The sequence below is a fragment of the Bison bison genome, unplaced genomic scaffold, assembly GCF_000754665.1.
Source record: "Bison bison bison isolate TAMUID 2011002044 unplaced genomic scaffold, Bison_UMD1.0 scf7180017864380, whole genome shotgun sequence".
Classification (NCBI taxonomy): domain Eukaryota; kingdom Metazoa; phylum Chordata; class Mammalia; order Artiodactyla; family Bovidae; genus Bison; species Bison bison.
Window position 1 is genome coordinate 2,369,752 of NW_011494952.1, and position 14,736 is coordinate 2,384,487.

General features: G+C 36.8%; 1 protein-coding gene across 2 annotated transcripts in view; it reads right to left on the reverse strand.

Annotated features, from left to right (window-relative positions):
* Positions 1-24: 24 nt before the first annotated feature.
* The window catches only part of REEP3 (receptor accessory protein 3), a 48,652-nt gene continuing 33,940 nt past the window's right edge, over positions 25-14,736 (reverse strand). For both annotated transcript variants that reach the window (XM_010857398.1, XM_010857399.1), the window contains exons 5-7: positions 9,224-9,371; positions 2,162-2,307; positions 25-1,463 (exon numbers count right to left, since the gene is read on the reverse strand). In XM_010857398.1, coding sequence (XP_010855700.1) covers positions 1,407-1,463; positions 2,162-2,307; positions 9,224-9,371 — 351 coding nt within the window. In that variant the 3' untranslated portion in view covers positions 25-1,406. The remainder of the gene's footprint in view (positions 1,464-2,161; positions 2,308-9,223; positions 9,372-14,736) is intronic.

The following is a 14,736-nucleotide window of genomic DNA, read 5'->3' on the forward strand; positions in this document are numbered from 1 at the left end:
CATTGTTTTTTTTTTTTTCTTTTCGGTACACAGAATAATCAAGTAAATTATATGAAAGAGTATAATCATACAGATTTGTATAATGATACAATTTTGATTACTGGTTACTAAAACCATCATCAGAAATATACTGACTTGGGGTTCATAATGCATAGTTATCTATGCCTAAAAAGCTTCAAAGTTTGGTAACTCAAAATCTCTTGGATTAAAAACATGGTATTTTTCTAAAATCTATTCTAATAACTTCTAATATGTAAGATTAACAACATTTGTATTTTGCATTGGCATGGATCTTCAGGAAATTATCTCAGCCAGAAGTGAAATGATTCAAATGGGTAAAGTCAATGCCAGATTTAATAAATCAGCAGCCCGTGTCAGTGCCAAGCTTGTGAATAGATTGGCTGTTGGTTAATTTCATGAATTAAAAGATATCTACGTGTTATACTGGTCTCTGATTCCATTTCGCAAAAGCTACCATTTTTAAAAGCTGAAAATGAAACCACTGTTAACAAAAACATGCTAAGTTCAGCTACAATGTAGAACTAAATATGGGAAGCTGGTAGATTTTAAAGAACTTATCTGTATGAAAGATACATAGAAATAGTTGAAAATGAACAATGAGCTCTATTTTTTTATTATTAAAATTCAATGAATATAACTAATGAAACCCATAGGAAAAGAGATGATATAATTCAAGGCATAAATTTGACAAGTCAGAATATGACAAATAACAGTCAAGACAGTGTTAATAAAGACAAGACAGTCAAGACAGTGTTAATAAAACTTAAATGTATAGTTGTAAAATAAGTAAACAATTTTCAAGTGTGCAAAACTAGTCAGGAATGAAAGTGCTGTGTAGATACCTGGTTTTCAAATAGTTGTCTTGAAAACTTTCAGTTGATGGTGGGAAAAGTAGAAGTATTAACAAAGTAAAAACTTGAGGAGTATATAAAACATATTTTATCTTATATTATACCCTTGTTCTGTCACTGCTGGATCAGAGGCCTATTAAATACTATCCTCATGTGATAGTTACAACAGAAATGGAGGTAAACACAAGACAAGATCACAAAGGCTGATGCTGCTTGAACCATCTTTCAAGTACACTGTGAATCTGGGTTTCACCTTGTATCCCAGGCACTTAGTGTTTTGAAGAATCTGACAACAGATAACACAATTTTCTTTATTTCTGATATATCTATCTATCTACTTTTGCATAACTACCTTTAGTAGTCAAGATTTGGAAGTAGTTGTTAAAGAAAAACTATTTAAACTGATGAAAGTAAACCCTATCACCACCACAATTTAAAGAATGGTTTTAATGGATAAATCCTGAATATATGATGTTAGAAAAGCAAGTTGATGTATTAGCATAATTTGACTTGGGATACTTGATATGTACATGGCTAAAAATACACTTGTGGTCTCTTCTTTACTTTGTATTTTAGTGACCCATACCGCACCTGAAAAGAGAAATGTGTTATCATTATGAATCAGATTTTGAAATTAGATAGGACTTCATAATCATCATAGTAATAATTTTTAAACTTTTCTGACGTAAAGAATCAACTGTCCTCTAAGCGTGCACTCAAAAGACAGCACTATCTATATATTCCAAAATGTAATTGGTATTGTGTTAAATATGTGCACAGATTATTAACACTAGTGATAAATAAAAACATAAACTGTTATTATTTATACTTTATTTGGTACATGTCCATGAACGCTGCCCACAGTGATCTGAGGCCTTCATTGAAATCTTCCACTGCTTTCTGGGCACAAAGACAATACATTATTATGAATAAACTTTTACCGTTTAAATGCTATATAGATTTGGTTTAAAACAAAACTATGTACTTGATAGTGTTAGCTGCGTTCTTTATATATATGTGAGGGCTGGTACTGGGTACTCCCATCAATTGTCTGATTTTGTTTCGTGAGAATACTATTTTCCACTTATAGAGGAAGACTAGGAATTTATTATCATTTTCTAAATTGCCAGAGATCTTAATCCATCTGACCGGAATAAACAATTTTAAATATAACCCATGCTGTATCATCCCAATCCTTCATTTAGGGATCATTAATATCCTAAATGAGCACGCAGCAGGGAAATCTCTTAATGCCAATCATTAGGAAAACAGCTCTGCGCTCCACTCACCTCTTTTCGGCCTTTCACGGTTTTCACAGATTTCATGCTTTGTGATCTTCGCAGCCCTTTGTGTGTTAGCATCTCGTCATCTGAATATGGCCCCTCTGCTTCTTCGTCTGTTTTCTCATCCCCGTCTCTCAGTGGAATTCCGTAACCTAGATGAGTTGTGAAAATCAGCATGTTTTGGTAAAAGGATACCAGTCAGCACCGCCTCTTCACCCCGTCTGTCCGCAGTTCCCTGCAGTCTGCGTTTGTCGGCTTACTCCTTCCTTTTTTTCATCTGGAATGAGTTCCCTGCCCTTTGCTGTTGATCTTCACCCCTTGCACTAGTCCAGATGAGGCTCATTTCTTCCAGGAAGTTCCCCCTGGCAATTCCTATTTTTACTATGCATTTTTCAGAATAATTAAAAATATTTTTGAGTAGGTTAACAGTTATCTTGCTCAAAAATCAAAGAATATTAAATAGATACATAGTGAAAAGTCTCTTCCTGCCCTTTCTCCTTCTTGTGAATTCTAAACTACCTAAGCAATAATGTGTTTTGGTCTGTCATTTGTACCTTTGACTTTAATTAGGAACTTAGGGTCCTTTTGTCAAGTCCAGACATGGTAGAGTGCACTTAAGGAGTCATATAAGACCCAAAGGGAATAGAACTTTGGGCAAGATAAACTCACTGGGGGCAGGTGATAGAGAAGTTAAACCAACACTGTTGCAGCTGCTAAGATAAAATCCAGCCAGTCAGGCTACAGTAATTAGAAACACCACAGGCTATGATGACTGATGTTAGTTCAAAGAAAACAGCCAGCACCAGGAAGGTCAGTGAGAGATCATGTGGGTGTGCTAACAGGATGCTGTGTGTAGCCACGAGGACTTAACTTTGACCAGCAGGCAAATAACCAGGCAGCCAAGCTGGTTGTTGTCAGGAACTCTGAGAGCACCCTGAGAATGCGAAGCAGGGACAAGAATACTCCCTCCCTTTCCTGAAGCAGTGGTTCTCAAAGCTTATTAGAATTTCAATAAACTTATGCTAATGCACAAACTTACCAGCACATATTAGAGTCACCTGGAGAACCCACTGATACACACATTGCTGGGCCCGGGGTTGGGCTGAGAAATTACATTTCTAACAAGTTCCTGGGTGATGCTGACGGTACTAGTTCGGGGCCTACGCTTTGAGAACCACTGCTTGGATGGAGCAAGAGAGGGGCCTAAATCTAAGGCAACTGGGGAATAGTAAGTAGATTATAAAGACTGGGGTGAGGAAATTCCTTAGTGGTCCAATGGTTAGGATTCTGCTCTCCCAGTGCATGAGTAACTTGAGCATCACTGAGCAGACTATGAAGAGTTGTGATTAAGCTTCCGGGTCTCATAATAAGATAAACATCTTTAATTACATATTAAGAGCAGACCACCAGGCTCCTCTGTCCCTGGGATTCTCTAGGCAAGAATACTGGAGTGGGTTGCCATTTCCTTCTCCATAATTATATATTAAGGAAGTCCAATTTTATGGTGCCAGACTTCTAGTCTAGAAATCAGGAGGGATTTGAAAGCAGAATCAGTCATTACAGAGGCCAAGGTCCTTTGCTTTCCTGCCGCAGTTGCAGGAAGTGTGTGCTAGGCAGAGGTGATAGCACATGCAAAGGCCCGGGGTCATGGGGAGGCATAACTTTGTGCAAGAGCTGTGAGGAGGCCAGTGTGGCCAGGAGAGGAAGTAGGGTCAGCAGTCCTGGGAAAACCCCCCTGGTGCAGTATTAAGTGGAAAAAATGTAAATGTAGAAACAAAGGAAGGAAAAACAAAAATGAAACCATAATATCTGTTGAAAGTGAGCTTTTAAGCGATTTTAAATTTCTTCATTTTTCTTTCTTAAAAAAATTGCCAAATTTTTAAAAATTTTATTCCTTCAATATAAACCAGAAAAAAATTGTTTTAGGTTGCCATTTCTAGATTCTTCTCTATTGCTGTTGCTTATATAATATTCCCAATCCCAATATAATAAAACTAAGGTAAAACACAGACAAAGGAATCAAGGAAAGAATCAGGAAACGACTGTGAACAAAAAGTTCTCTAAGGTAAAAGATAAGGCAAACATGGCCCTTGTGATTTTAATTACCTCTCATTTTATATAATTAGGAATTGGAATTTCACTCAAAATGATAATTTTATATATATTATATATATATACACACACACACATCTTATTGTTTCCTAATTTCAACTAAAAATATCTTAGTTTTCTAATTATTGTTTCAGGAAAAGTGATAGATTGATTCATTATTGCACAAGTTTTAAAACTCATTTTTAAATTTAGATTTGTTTGTTTTTGGCTGCGCTGGGTCTTCGCTGCTTTCTCTGACTGCAGCAGAGCGGGGGCTCCTCTCTAGCTGTGGTGCACGGGCTTCTCACTGCAGCGGCTTCTCTTGCTGTGGCACATGAGCTTGGTTGACCCATGGCTTGTGGAATCTTCCCACAGCAAGGGTCAAACCCATGTCCCCTGCACTGGCAGGCAGATTCTTAGCTAACAGACCACCAGGGACGTCCCCACAAGTATTTTTAAAATACTACTATGTGTGAAGCAGTATACTAAGTTATGGGGGATACAATGTTTAAAAGACATAATGTCCTTTTCTATCCTGAGAAATACACAGTCCAGTAGAGGAGACAGAGTCGACTGTAATGAATGCTATAAATAGAAGACAAGGACAAGGTGCTACGGGAGCACACAGCAGAGGGAAGCGGGTTGTGAGAGAAGACTTCTTGTAGGAGGTGGTGGCCAAGCTGCATTCTGAAAGGCTCGTGATTCTATACACCCAGCACAGGAAGCAGTGGGATGCCAAGGCTGGGGAGCTAATACACCACATGCTGCTGAGTTAGGACTTCATCAGAGAACAAAGGGGAGAGGGCACTGAAGCATTTTAAGCAGGAGGGTGACATGATTAGGTTTTGGTTCTTTGTAAGAGTCTTCTTGCACTTTAGAGAATGAATCATAAGTGGATACTGGAAACAGGGAGGTTACTGCAGGACAACAAGTCAGAAATGATGGAGTCCAAGGATTGAGCAGGAAGTAGCCAAGCTTGGGATTTGTTAGGAGGTGAAGTTGACCAGCTTAATTTAGCAAGTTATTAAGACTAAACTGCATCAAAAAAAAAAGGAGTCAAATCAAATATCTTCACTAAAACATGCATTTTCTATTCCACTTAAAAGCCTGAAAATAAGCATTATGAAAATTCTGATGTGCATGGTGGAAATAGTATTAATCAGAGTTGTCCAAGAATTTTAAAGTCTTTGGGAGAGGAGAAGACCCGAGATTATGAGAAAAGCCCAAATCTAGATGCCCTATCTGAACAGGAACCCAGCGAGCTGGCTGAGCAGGTCTGCCAAGCCCAGGCAAGGTGAAGCTGGTGGGTGCCGCTGGTAAACAAAGGTGATGCTAGGGTCAGCCGTTTTCCATCATCAATCTAGACTGGACAAGGTCCTCAGAATGGTGCTGTCTATGCACATTCCTGAGGGGCAGTGACTAAGAACCTAAGAACGAGAAGTCTGTGTTGTCAGGGGCCCTGAGGCCTGAGGCTGCAGCTGTTTGGCCAGCTTCAACCCAGTGCTCTGTTGCCATTTTAGGAAACGAGCAAATGCTTATGCAGACTGACCAGGTTTTATTCATAGCTTGAACATCTTAGAATTGGTATATTTTAAGTCTCTCCTCCCTCCCACCCCTTTATAATAATAATAGCCAATACTGATCCAGCACTTAGCAAAGACCAGGCATGTTTGAAGCAGTTTCCACGTATTAATGTGAGTGCAGAAGCATGGAAGGTCTGACTTGGGAGAAGAAAGCCTTAGCTATCGTGTTGGAAGAAGCCCTGGATCCATGAGAGGAGAAATGAGTGAGCACCTTGCTACTTATTACTGTAGGAACTTGAGTGAGTCTTGCCTCTCTGGGCCTGTTTTCTTATCTGGTAAGGTGTTGAAGCAGGTGGGAGATGAACAGGTTACTATTAATACATGAATGCCAACCCTGAGCCAGTAGAGCTGTCTGGGTGCTATGCTGAGTGCGATTCTGAGCCAGCATGGGAAGTGCTGCAATCCATTAGCAACATCTGCCATGGGCACGAAGGGATGTCATCTACTGGCCTTCTTTGACTAAAGCATTTCTAAGGTCCCCTCCTGCTAAATTGTTTGAAGTCCTTGTTCCAGCCCAAGTGTCTCACTAAGTGTAGTCTCTTTATAAAGTAAAAAGACAGAGGATTAGATGAAAAACCTTGGATACTTCATTTCTGTCATTGAGTACCTGGTATTTGACAAGTAATTTAATCTCCTTAGGTCTCAGTTTATTCATCTACAAAATAAGGATAAAAATATTTAACCCGCATAGTCATCTTCAGGGTTAAATAAATATGTAAAGCATCGAAAACAAGACAAAACTCCCTTTATGTGCTTGTATATTGAAAATGAATACTGAAGCACTTTTAACTAATATGAGAGCAGCAGCTTCTTTGCAGAAAAAATATTTCCACTTATGAGAATGTGGTGTTCTTTCTAAGGAAGTGAACATCATGTTCAAGGTGTCTATTTTCTTACAAAAAAGCATTTGGAGGTAGCTCTTTTTCCCATAGTGACAACATGTGAACCAGAATAACTTCATCAAAGCAAGACTTCTCTTGATCAGCCAACCTCAAACTGCTCAGAGCAAGCCATTTAGCTTTTAAGAGGGAACTACTTTTTCAAATAGTTGAATTTGCTTGTGTTCTGAGATAAATGTATTGATTACATGAACTAGTAAACAGACTTATGTAAATATAATTGTAAGTGTAATTCCCACACTGAAAAACTTAGCAACTTGCTTTCTTTCTTGGGGAATTTTAGAAGTAAATAAAATAGAAAAAAATTCAAGATATAAGAAAATGAATACCTTAATTAAAGGAGATGAAGAGTTGTTTTATTTCTGATTTTAAGAATAATGGGTTAATTAAAAAAAAGTCACTAGAAGCCCACAACTCAGAGCTAAATGCTTTAAAATTTTCATAATACCTTTTCAGACTGTCTTCTACATACATAAATCTTAAAAATAAATTTACATATATTAATCCATTTCATCCATCTGTCTATTGTGCCTCTATGGTACAGGATCATAACAAACACACTGTTTCATTATTGTTGTTTTTCCCTCTCAATCTGGATATGTTTTCATGTCAGTAAGTATCAATGTAAACTGACATTATAATTTTTCACTGCTAATAGCCGCCCTTTTGCTTAACCATTCTCTTAGGAGTTTGGTTTGTTCCAATATTTTGTTACTATAAACATCAATAAAATGAACATTCATATATCTTTGTACCTATGTCTTTGAACACTTGCCTGATTATTTCTTTATGACTATTCCTAGAAGTTTCTTGCTGAGTTAGAGAATACATTTTGAAAACTGTTACTAGACTGTCATCCAAAAAGATTGTTATACATTAAACATTCATAAAAAGTGTATGAGAATGTTTGTTTCCCAACTTTCTGGTTATTTTAATTCACAGTTTAAAATTTAACAGAAGAGCTACTTAGCACCTTGTTATCTTAAAATATTTTAGTCACAGCATTTTAAATTTAATAGATGGATCCCATAAAAATGGTGTCATGGATTTTCAAGTTTATAATCCTGTTTTCATTTAAATAATTGGAATATAGTTCTTAACCAATTTTAAGGTATAATTATGAATCAACTACTGATAAACAACTCAGATTACTGGTCCAAATCAGCAAAATATATATAGCAGATCCCATATTCAAAGTCAGTACACCTAATTTTTTAAATGCCTATTAAGAAAATGCCTTATAATAGGAGCTACTTTTACATTATTAAAGTATTAAGGATGATGATTCAAGGTTCAAAGCTTACTCATTCTTAAAGGCATTAGTACCTTACTCAATGGCCAGTACTTAATTATTACTTCTTAGATAATAGCCACCAATTTTTGTAAGTTATTCTAGGAAGAACTTAGAAGAAATTTCATTATTCTTTCTTTATAAGAAGGAACTATTCTTTTCAAGTTGGTTTTAATTATAAAGAATGATTTTCATGTACTTCAAAACTTCTACTTGGAAAAAAAACAAAAAACAAAAAGATCCAAAAGCCCTGTACGTTATGGACCTAATAAGACACTAATAAGAAATGTCCTGAAGATCTTAGTTCTCAGTTGAGCCTTGAACTATAATTTTCTTTCATGTGGAAAAAAAAAAAAAAAAGACTACAAGAACCATGTCTTTTTGTTTGTGTGCATGTTTCTAAGACCACAATTTATTAAAGTTTTAGAACATATCAACCATGACATGCTTATAATTTATATTCGAACAAGTGGGTTTTTGGTCTATAATTCATAATTTCAAGACATTTTTCCATTGGAGTAATCTTATTTTCAAACTGCTCTTTTGTCACTGCTTAAAACTTTTCATCTTATGGTTCAATATCCTTATTTGTTCACAGCACTTACAATAAAGAGGGTTTAAACTCTTCAGATGTCGCTACACAGTTTGAGTAACCAGAGTGGAGAGCGCAGGTCAGGACTAGTGCTGGTGGTAGATGACCACATTCACTGTCTAGAAATTCATGGCAGCACATGGGGCTATTGCTACTTTCTTAGTGGGATTCTCTCCAGAGTCAACAAAAGGCAAGCACTAGCCTTATTTAGAGAACAAAAACAAAAGCTTAAAGATAAATTTTAGATCAGTTCAGTCGCTCAGTCGTGTCTTACTCTTTGTGACCGCATGGACTGCAGCACGCCAGGCTTCCCTGTCCATCACCAACTCCCGGAGCTTACTCAAACTCATGTCCATTGAGTCGGTGATGCCAAACTAAAGATAAATTTAGTTTACCCAAATTCAGACAGCTGGTACCCATCTTGACTCTGCTGCTAAGTCACTTCAGTCGTGTCTGACTCTGTGTGACCCCATAGACGGCAGCCCACCAGGCTTCCCCGTCCCTGGGATTCTCCAGGCAAGAACACTGGAGTGGGTTGCCATTTCCTTCTCCAATCATCTTGACTCAAGATCCCAATTATGACAGAACAATATGAAAACAAAACAAGCACACCTGCTGCTTCACCGGAGCCTGGTTTACTTTTCTTTTTTGTTTCTGGGAGAGGTTGGTACGATCTTTGTCCCACAGGCTCATCACCTTGAATGGCTGTTAGGTCATGCATACTGAAACTTCGCAAACGTTCAGTTATTGCTCCTTGGCTCTGTTTAACAGAGAAGCGATAGATCCAAGAAAAAAGGTGCATTTAAAATACTTAATATGTTTGCATTTAACTTACCCCCAACATTTGATCATGAAGCTGATTCATTTCATAATGAAACCTTCAGAGAAGTTGAAAGACTTCTACAGTGGATACCCATATATCATTTATATTTTGCTGGATCTTGTTCATCACTAATTTACCATCTATCTAACCATCAATCACTTTTTAATGCATTTCAAAGCAAGTTGTAGACATCAGTACATTTCACTCCCAAACATTTCTGCTTTAACTTGAAAATGTAAAAAAAAAAAAGGTATCAAGAGCTTATCCTGACTATAAACATCATCCATAATATTGCTCTCTCCTAGAACTAGCACTTTGAGGCTTATATTTATGATTCATAAGAACTTTTTTAAAGTAAAAGAGATGCTGTTTCAAAGCTAAGTCAAGTTAGGAATGGTAATGGCTCTACCTAGAACACCACAAAAAAAAATTTAAGAGCCCCAATCTTGAGTATGAAATGATATTCAGTTAATGAATTCACCATCTGGCAAAGCATATCTACTACTACAAAATATGACTTAAAGCTTTAACAATATGGCACTTAACACTAGGCACAAGTGGGTATTTAAAGTTAACTAAAATTGAGAGAAAGAAGAAATTCAGCTCCTTAATTGCACGAGCTACATTTCAATTGCTCACTAGCCACATGTGGCTAGTGACCGTGAGGTAGAGAGTATCTCCATCACTGCAGAATACTCAATGCTTTTCATCATTGCACAGCTTTGAAAGGAACATTTCTGAACTTTTCAGACATAACTACATTTCTTCCTGAAGTATAAAGCTTTGTAAAGAGAAAAAAATAATTTCTAAATTTACCCACTTTGAAAATTTGCATAGCATACAGATGACTCATTTCTTATTTATAGATGGATTAAAAATATTCTTCTAAAGGTTTTTTTACACTTATTATTTCTTCTTCCCACACATATGAATTTATGATTGCCTCTACTTATAATGGTACTGTAGAAACTCATCCATAATGGTTCATCTTTAAATTTCAAAGCCTAAGGCATTACAAACATCCCAATGTTACTGCTAATGTGTATTTTACATTGAAGAAAATTGTCTTGATTCATGAGTCTTGGATTAGCTACTCCTAGTGATATCCTATTATGTCAAACCTGAACACCATTTCCATACCCCACTTAAGCTTTGTAATTTCTACCATAGTCTCTGAATTATGAAAAAGCATAATTAAAGGGTCTAGTGAAAACTGAAAGTGTTAGTCGCTCAGTCGTGTCCGACCCTGCGACCATAGACTGTAGCCTGCCAGGCTCCTCTGTCCATGGAATTCATCAGGCAAGAATACTGGAGTGGGCTGCCATTCCTTTCTCCAGGGGATCTTCCCGACCCAGGTATCGAACCAGGGTCTCCTGATTGCAGATGGATTCTTTACTGTCTGAGCCACCAAAAGGATCTATATTCTCAATAAAAGTAGTTGGATTCCACATATCTTTAAACATTCTTGACAAGGTTTAATTTATTATACTCTCTTTTTATCAGACATCATTTATTTATTAAGTAGAGGATGACAAAAGACTCAGACACACGCTAAAAGGAAGTGACCAGTGCTCGTCTGAAACAGATGCCTTGTTTTTGCAGAACTGTCATTTTCTCTGTTCCAATCTTTGTAGTTCTGTGCCCTCTCAGCAATTCTTGACTTTTTTTGCCATTGCCAAACAGATGGTAATACACATCCATAATATCCTATATTCTTAACCCCCAAACCCTCCCACTCAAGAAAGTATATCTCAGCATGCAAATAAGTCAACGTGCTGTTGAATCAGTCTAGCTTTACATCATCCACAGACTTCAGAATCTTTAATGATTATCATCAACTAATTACTTAGGGTGTATCTCACAAATGAACTCACATTAATGTTAGTTCTGTGGCTGTGCTTTATATATTTTGCCTTCGGGGTAAGATTTTAAGAAAATAGAAGAGAGGGACAAATCTTAGGCTTCTTCCGTTCTCTGAGTTTACCTGGTATGGGGCTGATACTGAATATGTAATAAGTAAACTATTCTTTTTAAGCCTTTTTTTTTCATTACTCATGACTGCTACAGAGTTCTCTCTAGATAGCAGCATGTTTGAACGTAAACATTGGAGTTTATATGGAGAGGTTCAGTAGCAAACCACAAGTATGGTCATGGGTATCTACAGGGCTAGATTACACCATTCACTAGGAGGTCGCTTCAGGTTTACATGAAAGGTGAGCAAGGACCGACACCGAGATGTGTGTGATCTGTATACAGTCAGGATTTTAATGCAGTTCTTGAGTAATCAGCCCTCTAGCCCTGGTATTATCAATCCTCAGAAAAAAAAAAAAAAAAGGCCAGCTACCATATAGGGAAAAGCAAAAAGAGGCTGTGTACTTTCCTTGAGGACTCACAGCACTTCAACAGCCATTATCACGTTGAAAAATCATTTCTTTTCACTGTATGTTTTCTAATAACCCCAGAATAGAAATAACATGGGGGGGAAACTATTATACAACTGTGAACTTCAAAAATACTACATAAATTATAAGTATCGAATGTGACCACTTTAAAAGGAGAGGTGTCACTATAAAATAACTGCATTTAAAGGCAGAGCTATTCCCTCTAATTTTTATATATTCTGCACAAAAAGTCCATTAATAAGGGAATTATGTTTGCAATAAAATGTTAGGAGAAAATGCCTCCCCTCCACCTCAGAATTCTAAATCATGCAAAATATGGGTGCAAGTGTGCAGTATGGTTATAGTTAGACAGGGATAAATATTAAAAAAATTAAAACAGTATAATGTTTAGGCAGATGAGTGATTTCTATTTTTTTCAAAAATTTCTTTATATTACAAAATTAGTCATAGATGGTATAATGAAGTGTTTTTTTTTAATTGGAGGGTAATTGCTTTACAGTGTGTTGATTTCTGCTGTACAACAATGTGAATCAGCTATAAGTATACATATATCCCTCCATCTTGAACCTCCCTTCTACCACCCCCCATCCCAGAAGTCATCACAGAGGGTATAATGAAGTTTTAATTGTTAACATAATATACTATAAGAATTTCTGACCTATTTCTTCATCATCTTTCCAGTATCTAAATCCCTTACTCCCATCATTAAAAGAAAAACTGTTTCTACATTTTGAGGGCACAAGCAGGAAATTATAGCCACTTATCAAAAACAATACTAAAAGGTATTTATATTTTGTTTAAATTAATAATGCTTGATTTATTTTCTTGCATTTGGTTTATACACTATTAAGCTAAAAAGTATAAGAAAAATGAAGACAGGTTCTAGTCTGTGGAGGAAAATATGTGTGGAAACAGCAGTCTTAGTAAGTTGGAAGGGAGTTACTAACCACAAGGTAATTCTATATCCTGCATTTAGATCCTATTCGCTACAGAACTGTATATACACTGTGTATGTTAAATTTAGTCCTAAAAATCAAAGAGAAAATAACGAAAGGTTATGATGAGAAAACAAAAGTCAAAGTAATTAAAAAGTATTCTGTAGAACATTTTACATCATTAGACGAAGTGTTCCTGTCTTCAGGGAGCTCAGAGGCCTCAGGGTTTGAATTTAGATGAGCCCAGAACATCTATTTAAGAAACTAAGAATGTGGTAAGGTTGGCTGGGTGGGAGGGCTGGGTCCAAGCTCTGGAAAGAATGCTTTAGCCAAGAAGCAGCTTTCCCAGCTGGCCCCACACAGAAGCTCACTGATACCTGAAAATTTGCATGTCTACTCAAGTATCCAGGTCTATGGATGGCATCTGTAAAAACGGACCATGATGTATGACTAATTCTAACCTCTTTATACCCAACCATTCTGCTTTGTTTAAATATTTTGTTTCCTGGTTAAACATTATACTAATATTACTATGTTGTTGTTTAGCCATTCAGTTGTGTCCATGGACTTTTGCAACCCTATGGACGATAGCCTGCTGGCCCCTCTGTCCATGGGATTTCCCCTCTGTCCATGGGATTCCCCAGCAAGTATACTAGAGTAGGTTGCCATTTCCTACTCCAGGGGATCTTCCTGACCCGGGGATTGAACCCGCGTCTCCAGTATTGCAGGTGGATTCTTTACCGCTGAGCCACCAGGGCCGTATTCTGTGCTAAACAAGAGGAATTTACTGTGCTTATCATCACCTTTGTATAAAATCTTCAACCTATCCTCAGAATTTTTAAATTAAGAATTAAAAAATATAATCAGCAATGCTTTGTAATCTTATAAGCATACCAGCAATTCCTTATGGAATAATTTTTAGGACACTGTTCAATAATGAGTAGTCATTAAGCTCTATTTCTTATTGATCCTTGACATACTACATTATAACTGAGAATAAGGGTAGTCTGCAGTTTTTAGGGAAATGCCTTGTCCTTATAGATAGTTAACACAATCTGATCAAGCCAAGAATGGAACTGACTGCATTTGCATTAAGTGAGTACTATATTTTCATGGTTTTAAGATTAAAGCAATATATATTTATTGAAGAATGTTTGTAACAGAGAAAAATGTAAAAGAGGATGATCTATAACCTAACACCTAAATTACCCGTACATATTTACATATCCTTTAAGCCTTTTCTGACTTACCATACTTTCACAGCAGGGCTTCTCGACCTCAGCATTAGTGCGATTTTGGTCTAATTTTTTGTGTGTTGGGAAGCCGTTCTGGAAGCAGCATACTTGTCCTCTCCCTAAGATGCCAGTAGCAGTGCCTCTGCCTCAGCTGTGACAACCCAAAATCTCTCCAGACATTACCAAAATTGCCCCCAGATGAGAACCGTCATTTTCGAGTAGGAGTTTTAGAAGTCAGTTTTTACCCCTTCATTTTATATGTAAGAACATGGATACTTGGAGAGATCAGTGCAGATGACTGCCCTAAATCTCATGGCTAATTAGGACAGAAGCAGGGCTAAAAAATGCTGACAACTCAACTGCTACAGAATTCAACTTTCATTATAACATTGTGCTTAGATTGCAAAGAAAAAAAAATATGATCTTTCTTCTCCATTGTCTAAAGAAGGGCTCTCTTTTTTTATACAGATGATACTAAGCAGCTGAATCTCCTCAAATTCTTTCACAAACAGAAAGCCATTAAAACAGACAGCAAGATGTCAGGATTTCTGACCTAACTGTCGTTATTTACAGTCAATAAGATTTCAGAAATTTTAACTGTAAGGCTCTCATTTCTGTGATAATTGATTTCTTTAAAAAATAATATCTGCTAAAGAATTCACCAAGAAAAGGCTGCTAGAGAAAATCCTAAGAGGCGCTTAATACGACTAACAGTTCTCTTCTTCCTCTG